Below are 9,101 nucleotides of genomic sequence, written 5' to 3'. Positions count from 1 at the left end.
CAGCAAAGAGAGAACTTCGTGAGAGCGGCATGTAAAGAGAGAGAGAGGAAGAGAGGGAGAGAGGTAAAGCTCAAGCCGGCCGCTCTCAGCGCTTGCGGCGGTAGCGATCACAGCTTATAAATAGCACAACAGAGCGAGTTCTAAGCCAGTTACTTTTCGACTGCCGCTTAAACATCGTGTGCATCGTACGCTACGCTAATTTGTTAGTATTCGTGAGTGTGTGTGTGTGCGTGTGTATGTGTGTGTACCTTAGCACGGGAGTGAAGAGGACTTGAAAACAATTTTCATGTAGCTGAGCAAGCATAAACTTCGACTTGCTTGGATGATAATGTTATGTGTGTCAATTTTGCAAGACAATAACATCCAAAATCGTTGGAGAGTAATTAAATCCAACTATTGACGTTGTAATTAACGTCTAGAGACAGTGGAAAATTTTTTTCTTCTTGTCGTATTTCCAAACAACTAACTGTCCACATTCACCTACATTTTCTTCAACCCAGTCGAAGACGAGTGCCGTTTGGCATGGAAAAACCAGTATTTTCGGTTTGGATTTCGTCGCTACTCATCTCGACATCCAGCCAGACAGCTGTTCGATCCGAATCAGTGAAATTTTCGTGCATTTCTTTGTACCAACAACTTTCTGTTTGTTTTTTGTTTGATTTTAGCTTCAGTTACGGTGATTATTGACAACATGAAGATGCTGAGACTCTGGGCATGCCTGGTCCTGGTCTGCTCCGTACAAGCTACGCCATTTTACAGCGAGTAAGTAAAAATGAAAATAAAAATAAAAATTGAAAAACATAAAATATTAATTTATGCTTGTGTGGTTTTTGTGTAATTGGCATTTTGCATTCCGTAGTTCATGCATATCTTATGTAGTTTATGAGTTTTTTTTATTACTGTCAATTTATTGTGGTAAAAATGGGTGGCTCGACATCATCATAAAAAATAATTATAAAAAAGATAAGCAAATCAGGCTCACATTATTGTTAGATTTGGCTGAAATCATTTGGTAACTGTTCCCATTTTGCACACATATCTATTTGTCCTCTCATTAAATGTAATTTAACAAAAACAAAATTTATGTATCTAACGTAGAACATAAACTAGCTGATTTGGAAACTTTCGAACTATTATAATGCATGCCTTTTTTCCAGTGATTACTTGAATTCGATATCGAATTCGATTTCGCATTCAATTTCCATTGAAGATGGCGACAGTTCATCAGGCTCCTACAGGTGAACTACTCACATGCCCTCTATGTACACTCCCAGCATTTAGCAACCTCTTCCCAAAACAAATACGAAACCACCGGGCACCTCATAGTCCCAGCCATACTCCGTTCTGTTCAAATATTAATCTGTCAACTTGAACTTTTGTTTTATGAGCTTGTGCCCATTGACAAACCTTAATAGCCACTCTAATTGAGAGTTTAGACGTTTATGGCGTTTGTTCTAGCACTCTTTTGGTTTGCCTTGGCGAAATTTCACCATTTACGATGTTGACTTGATAAATAAAACGTGTTAACATTATTGCAAATAAAGTGAGCCCAACAAACATGGCTTAACCGCAAAAGAATACAAAACGAAACAAAAATAAAAATATATATATTTTACACAAAAGCAAAAAGCACGCAAAGAAAGTCAAATTTTGACCTAAATTTATAACTTAAACCACAAAAAGAAAAACGAAAAATCCCCTAAGTAAGATGTCGCACCAGACTGAATATACGAGGGCCAACTATATGTTCTGATCTGTTGACAATTTCTTCAAGTCACTTTCCCAACTCAGATGACAATGTCCAATTACAGACTTAAAAGAGATTGTTCAGCGCAGGCGATAAGCGCAGAGAATCAAGATCGAAAATTGGCACACAAAATCGCCGCAAAGATCATTTAACCCTGCAGTTCAAGTTTTTGCGAAAGGCATTGTGCAAGCAGCGAATAGTGAGAAGAAGAAGAAGAGCAGCAACTGCAGCCTCGCAGATGAGAACAATGTCCAAGCAAAGTGGGTCATCGACTTTAGGGCATCCGCGAAAGATGCAGTTGCAGTTGCAGATGCAAATGCAGTCGCGGCATTTGACAGATGATCGTTGGTTGCATGTTGGGGCTCGTTTACACATGGCTGACTGCAGCGAGCAACCTTAAAACCCAGCTGTAGACCCCTTTGGCTATTTAGCTGGATAAGTTGCTCGAAATGCTGTCATTAATGTTGACACGATTTTTGTTGTGTGGGCTGCGGGAAAATTGGATTTGACATGGCGTGAATTAACTCTTGACACCTCATTAGATGCAATTTTGGGAGCAGGTAACGCCTCAAATTTAATGCTCTGTCGCGAGCTTTAAAGACCTATGAACTGGGTCAACCAGAAACCTGCCCCTACCCACCTCAGTGTGCTTAACTCGTTTGGTTCTCCTCCGTGGCAGAACCTTAATCGAATCACAGTGGCACTGCAACCAGTCGCCTTTGCCCAGCGACTGTGGCCAACGACTTTCGCTTTGGTAGTCAAGACGGCATTTTATTTAATTTACCAGGTCCTGCCTTTATTTACAGCTCGCAGTCTTTATGTTATGCATTCGTTATACATTGGAAATTTCCAGAACTTTCTTGACTTAATTATAACCTTAACAAACTTTCCCAATTGTCTAGAGCCTTTCGACATGGCAGATTAAAACGCGATTAGAGCTCATCAGTCGAAGACCTAATTCTATTAGCTTACATTAATGTTAATTTACAGTTCATATATAATATATAATTAAGCTTGATTTACTAATACTTTTTTTTGAAACATTTTCAAAGTTTTTTTCAAATTTTTTTTAAATGGGCAAATCTCTGAAATTCAATATTAAAATTTATTATTATTATTATTATTATTATTTTATGTGGCTCGTAAGTCTGTATTTTCACATAATTTAGCTAAGTTCACAGTAAATCATATTTACAAAATTTCTCTTTTTTTGAGCTGCAAGTCCAAGAGACTTGCAAAGCAGTTGCCAGCCACTATGCCTGGAGTTTCTCCCAAAACTAGGCTTATGGCCAGCTCAGAGTTTCCATGTAACCTTCTCTGTATGAGCGCCGAAATGCCAACGGCTCCAAGTTGAGATCAAGTCAGGTATCGTCTTCGCAAATGCCAGTTCGTGATATGCTCAACGTATATACATATGTATTTTATATATAAACAACTTCTGCGTAAACACAATTCGATGTGCTTTAAGCCCTTGAGTCATGACTCATCTCTGATAAAGATGTCATAAAATATATATAGAATATATATATAATTCAGATGTCAGTACTAACTTGCCGCTAACTGAGCATGTCAGCCATAAAAAATGTGTTATGTTTGCCAAAAAAAGTCTATATATATACGTCTATATATATATATATATATATAAATTTATTTGCTCTTATAATGTCTTTTATTTTTAATTAACTTCCGTGTGGCGCATTTTTAATGAGCTCGATCAACAAAAAAGGTCCCGAAAATCTTACAGACACTCAAATATATATATATATATATCTACAAGTGGGTGCCAACTGCGAGTTGTATATAGGAAAAGTCAGTTAAAAAGCGACTGTTATTGTTTTGTCAATAGAAAGCGGGCTGATATTTGTTTGCGCGAAGCGTGCGAGTGACTCATGCGATGGAGTTTGCGCTACATATAAATATATTTTAGTTATTGGTGTTGAATTAATTTTCGCACACATAAAATCGAAAGACATAAATCCTGTTTGATTAATGACACCAGAGTGCAGCACATTGTTGTTAATGTTTTGTGTTGTTTTGCTTCTTTTTTGGGAATTTATGCAACTTTGTTTAAAAGTAATTTTCATTTGATTTGTATAGTATTAGCTGGGCAGCTAATGGAGGCAGGCAATTAGTATGCGGCGCACAGAAATGCTGCGCAAAACAATTGCTAAACAATGGGCACGATCAGGCCGTATACTATATAATATATATATATATATATATAGACGGTATGTGTAGAGAGAATGTCGAGCCGGGCCGGGGCTTCTTTTATGTGCGAAACAATGGGAGGCATATGAATTATGGTGGGGATCCGCTTTAGGGATAGTTAAGATCTGGCGTGGAATTTGCATGAAACGGCACAAGACACACACACCACAAACACACACACACACACACACACACACATACATACAAAGCAGAAACATACCAACACGCACTAATGAAACCAATAAAAAATACACTCCACTCCCACTGCGCAACTCCTCTACAGCTTAATGCAACATTTAACACGACCATTACCGCTGCATCGCACGCTGTTTGCGCCCATTCCATTTGCACCACTCGCACCGCTAGAACCACTGCATGCTCAGCCGTCACAGCGTGTGGCCAGCGTCTGGGCAGCGCCCCCGCCAGCCCCGCTAGCGGCTCAGCAGCCACGCCCCCAAGCCTTACTTAATACGCCACTGTTGCCACTCTACAGTAGCAGCTACGGAAGCGATGGCCTCAGCGAAACAGACTTCGTGCCACTGGAGCAGCAGTCGCTGCAGCAAGCACGTCAGGATGCGGCCGCAGCTGCAGCCGCTGTCCCAGCACAGGCCGTGCAATCGAAGCCGTTCAGTAAGTCAGGATCAGTACATGAAAAGCCTGTCTAAGACAAACTCAACAACTCGCTCCCTCTCTCTCTCTCTCAATAGATGTTGATGCCATCACCACGGACGTGAACTCTCCCAATCCAGCCGTCTTCTTTCAGCAATCATTCCCATTCTTTGGCAATGAGTTCTTCAACTCTTTTGGCGGCTTCGGCTTTGGTAACACTCAGGAGCCTTGGTGGAAGGGGTGAGTAGTTCGCAGAAGACGAAACTCTTTAGCTTAAAATCATTTCCGATCTGCCTTTAAGATATATATGATGCTTGGCATTATTTAATCACAAGGGCTCTAAAGTATTTTTTATTTAAGCTATGCAAAGGCTTTTTTTGGCCAATTACAAATGCTGATGCAGCACTTATTCTTGGCGATTTAGGTGAGAATTAGCATTGATTCTAGTCAGCTGGAATATTTTACTTGTGTGAGCTTAACGTGCGCCAGTTCAGTGTCAAAGTCAATTGAATCAAGCTCTCGCACAATACTCTTTCCAGATCTTTCAGTTCTATTGCGCACAATTCTTATATATAGTAGATACTTAGCATTTGATATGGTCACTTGGCGCGGTTCTTTCCTAATCGCTGCGCACGGCTGATTCCGACGATCTTGACATTTGGTAATTAAGCAAGCGCAAAGTCAAGTTCACCAGAGCTATTAAATATAATTTTGATTTGTAATGTCTCTCTCGCATTAGAGCCTCTTCGACTGCTGGCTGATCAGCGTATGATCAACGATCGAACATTCACTTTCAATACAGCCCAGCAGACTTGAGCACCTGCTGCGACCGATTTCTACATTAACTGCTAAATTGCTTATACTATATGCAACGTGAATGAACCAACTGGTATATATAGTTATATATAATGCAATCTTTACAGATGTCGTTTGCAGTTTTCTAAATTGTTATTCAAGCAAAATTGTGAAATCAACTGGTGCTGGGTGCATTTGTTTTTGTTGAACTGAGAACGAAAGTCAGACGCAGCAATTGAAAAATTGTCGCTTTATAAAAGCACATAAACATATATATATATATATAAATATATATATATATAAATCTATATTGATATGTATACTCTTAGGCAGACCGAGAAATTTCGAACACCATGCCCCCAATGGCCGACAATGGCCGGCTTTGTGGCGCACACATACACATAATTGAATTGAAGGCAGGCAAAGCTGTTAAGCTGTTAATTCTACACATCAGATACATATGTATAGTAGCCCCTAACCATATAACCATGTGAACAAACGTGTCTCTATATATGCGAATCCATAAAGTAAACAATCATCAGTGCTCTCGCACTGATGAGCAGATAGTGGGGTGCGCATATTGGGTGATAGCTGTACAGGTCTCACAGCTACACATGCACCTATACATAAATAAATAGATGTATATTATATATATATATTTATATATATGAATATGCATGTATTTATATACATTTATCTAGATAGTGCCTGGGAGTGCATTGACTTTTGATTTGCTAGTTAGAAATTTGCCAAAGGCATTAGCAAGTGTTGGCAAATACATTGCAAGTATCTATAACATGATGAGGCAATAACTTAAGAACAGACTCGTATCTAGATGTACATATATAAACATATCAATTTATATTTGCTTAACAACTTTTCTATAGTGTGTGAAGATCACTCAAACAGCGTAATATTATTAAGCTATATACATGATACAGCTCTGCTATGTATTATATAATTTGGCCAAGTTAAGCTACAGGTAGTAGAGCATATATGGCTACTCCAAATTGTAGAAGAAAGGCAGCTATAATGCGTATTGTTTCTGGTTATGTAATGTCTGCACTTAGCTTTGCCATCTCTCAGCTTCGCAACTAATTTGATTTGATTTTTGTATATACCCGCAATACGCTCACCTGCAGACCCAACGTGTGCACCGAGAAGGAGGAAAATGACGGTGCGACCACGGAAACTGACGGTGATGAAACAGTGGACAGCTTTGGTCAAGAACGTGATGGTACCAGCAGCGTGATCCGTTCGCCACTGTTTGGCCAGTTCCAATTCAGCGTGAACTCCTGTGCCGAGAAACCCAACAAGCACGTCTGCACCAAGATGTAAGTGGGGCAGCGTTGCGTCAACTTTATTTTTAATGCATTCATTTCCTCATGTGCAGCGTCAATCAAAATGGAAAGAAGAAGATGGTGACTCTGACTCGCCAGTGCTGCTATGGCTATGGACGTCCCCGCAACGCGGACTTCACGGTTCCCTGCGAGAAGATTGAGATCAAAGACATCGAAGCCACTGCCGCCGACATGGGAGCCCAGCAGTTCATTGAGAGCGCCAAGAGTGCCGGCGAGTTGGGCAATATGCTGTCCAACGGCCAAGGCAAGAAAATGACGCTCTTCATACCCAACGATGCCGCTTTCCAGGAATACCGCAGCCAGCATCAGCAAGAGAACGTGAGTAGTCATTAATAGCCACGAATCAAATGCCCACTAAAGCAATATCCCGCAATGACATTCAGAACGTGGATGACTCCAAGCCAGAGGGTTCCCAAATGTCGTCAATTTACAAGCTGCACTCCGTGCTGGGCGACGTGGAGCTCGAGGATGTGCCGAACGATAAGCTGCTGCAGAGTGAACTGCCCGGCCAGAAGATACGCATCAATAGCTATCAGCTGCCGCCAGCACTTGGCCTGGAGCCCTATCGCTATGCCGCCAACTGTGTGCCCATTGAGAAGCACGACAAGCTCTCCGAGCAGGCCCTGGTGCACACACTGAGAGGCGTGCTGAAGCCTCTGACCAAGAATGTAATGGATCTAATACGTGAGCGCTCGGACATGTCTATCATGCGCACCGTGCTGGAGAAGACCAATGTCAGCGCTCTGCTGGAGGCTGATAAGCCCGTCACCATCTTTGTGCCCACGGATGCTGCCTTCGATAAGCTGGAGCCACATTTTCGACGAGCCCTGAAGGAGGGACGTGGCTGCGCCTCCAGTAAGTAGCAAGGATTGAGTCCTGGATTCGAATCGCTTTAACTAATATATCTTATCATAGACATACTGAAGAACCATATTCTGGACCTGACCTTCTGCTCGTTGGCCACGCTGCCAGGTGCCAAGACAACCACCTACAATCTGCTGGGCGAGCCACTGCTGCTCAACCGCACGCGCAGTGCCCTGAATCAAACAGAGCAGCCGGCCATCTACATTAATAATGCCGCCAAGATTCTAGACGCCGATATAATGGGCACCAATGGAGTGCTCCATGTCATCGACACCATTCTGCCAACCGAGTCGGCGCTGCCAATGACTACTTTGATGTCGCAGAAGAACGTAACGATCTTCAAGCGTCTGCTGGAGGCCTCTGGCCTTGACAACAACTTCGACGATTTGGACAACATCACAGTCTTTGCGCCCACCGACAAGGCCTTGCAGAACTCGGAATGGGCACGCATTTTGGCAGAGCAGCCCGAGTCACTGAAGAACAACAAAGCTTTGACTGAGTTCGTCAACTATCACGTCGTCCAGCCCATGATTAAGACCTGTGATCTCTCGGAGAGCCTATTGCCAACGGTAGCGGGCACAAATGTTCGCCTCAATCTCTACTCAACACATGCCCTCTTCTCGGACGTCATGAACCGTGCTACCGTGAACTGTGCCCGCCTGGTGCACTTTGATGACGAGAGCTGCGGCTCTGTGCTGCACCAGCTGGATCGCGCCCTGACACCACCCAAGAACGTAAGATTAAAGATGTGACAACGATTTGATCTGTGCTTTATCTACTACATTTGCTCTGCTCTTCCACTTAGAATCTGCTCAATGCGCTGGAAGCTAATCCCAACTACAGCAAGTTCCTGGAGCTGGTGCGCAAGGCCAATCTGACCCAAATGTTGGCCAATGAATCGGATAGTTTCACGCTTCTTGTGCCCAAGAATGATGTGTTCGAAGAGTTCAGCGTGTCCAGCGAGAGCAAGCCTGCCCAGAGCCAGGCCGAACTCGAAGCTCAGGTCAAGACGCACATTGTCAACGATGTTGTCTGCTGTGCTGGCATCATACCCACCAACTGGCCATTTGTACGCTCGATCGAATCTATTTCGGGCCAGCATCTGCGCATCACTCGTGACCGCCGTCCCAAGATCGAAAATGCCGGAGTTACAAAATGCGATCTGATCGCCACCAATGGAATCCTGCACGAGATTAACGACATCATTGTGCCCCGACCACCGCCGCCGCAGCATCATCGACCACAGCTAACACACAGCTATCAGCCCCATGGCGACTTCGATGTATTCTTCTAAGGTCGATTGTGCTAAATGTCTCTGAGTGTGTATCTCTACCTTGTCTAATACACATATGCATCTAAATATATTTATATTATTTTATAAAGTTTTATCAATGATGGAAAACTCACATTATGCAAAGTATAACTGCAGTTAGTTGTCTTTCTGATAAATAAAATACATTAATATTAAAACACAAATATTCACTTAGCTACATTTTTGTCATCTCATCTTGAATTTT

The 9,101-nt window shown here is 42.3% G+C and overlaps 1 protein-coding gene across 3 annotated transcripts; it reads left to right on the top strand.

The window, feature by feature from the left end:
- Positions 1-153: 153 nt before the first annotated feature.
- On the top strand, positions 154-9,054 carry LOC111592009 (transforming growth factor-beta-induced protein ig-h3). Of its 3 annotated transcripts, XM_023303995.2 has the most exons (10): positions 154-202; positions 666-762; positions 1,158-1,238; positions 4,449-4,585; positions 4,663-4,804; positions 6,502-6,693; positions 6,753-7,038; positions 7,104-7,575; positions 7,636-8,318; positions 8,390-9,054. In XM_023303995.2, exons 2-10 carry the CDS (start codon positions 692-694, stop codon positions 8,876-8,878), a joined length of 2,553 nt encoding a protein of 850 aa, XP_023159763.2. In that variant the 5' UTR covers positions 154-202; positions 666-691; the 3' UTR covers positions 8,879-9,054. The 3 variants fall into 3 exon arrangements, with proteins under 3 accessions (XP_023159763.2, XP_023159764.2, XP_023159762.2); XM_023303996.2 differs by lacking the exon at positions 1,158-1,238; XM_023303994.2 differs by lacking the exon at positions 1,158-1,238 and having other exon boundaries at positions 4,239-4,585.
- Positions 9,055-9,101: the final 47 nt, after the last annotated feature.

Source organism: Drosophila hydei, unplaced genomic scaffold, assembly GCF_003285905.1.
Source record: "Drosophila hydei strain 15085-1641.00,03,60 unplaced genomic scaffold, DhydRS2 tig00008137-arrow-arrow-pilon, whole genome shotgun sequence".
In the NCBI taxonomy this organism is placed as follows: Eukaryota; Metazoa; Arthropoda; class Insecta; order Diptera; family Drosophilidae; genus Drosophila; species Drosophila hydei.
This window is presented reverse-complemented; position numbering and strand designations above follow the sequence as displayed.

Coding starts and splice junctions, on each gene's coding strand:
- LOC111592009 (XM_023303994.2), top strand. CDS start 692: ATGAAGATGCTGAGACTCTGGGCATGCCTGGTCCTGGTCTGCTCCGTA. Junction 6,694..6,752: donor AAGCACGTCTGCACCAAGAT/GTAAGTGGGGCA, acceptor CCTCATGTGCAG/CGTCAATCAAAATGGAAAGA. Junction 7,039..7,103: donor GCCAGCATCAGCAAGAGAAC/GTGAGTAGTCAT, acceptor AATGACATTCAG/AACGTGGATGACTCCAAGCC.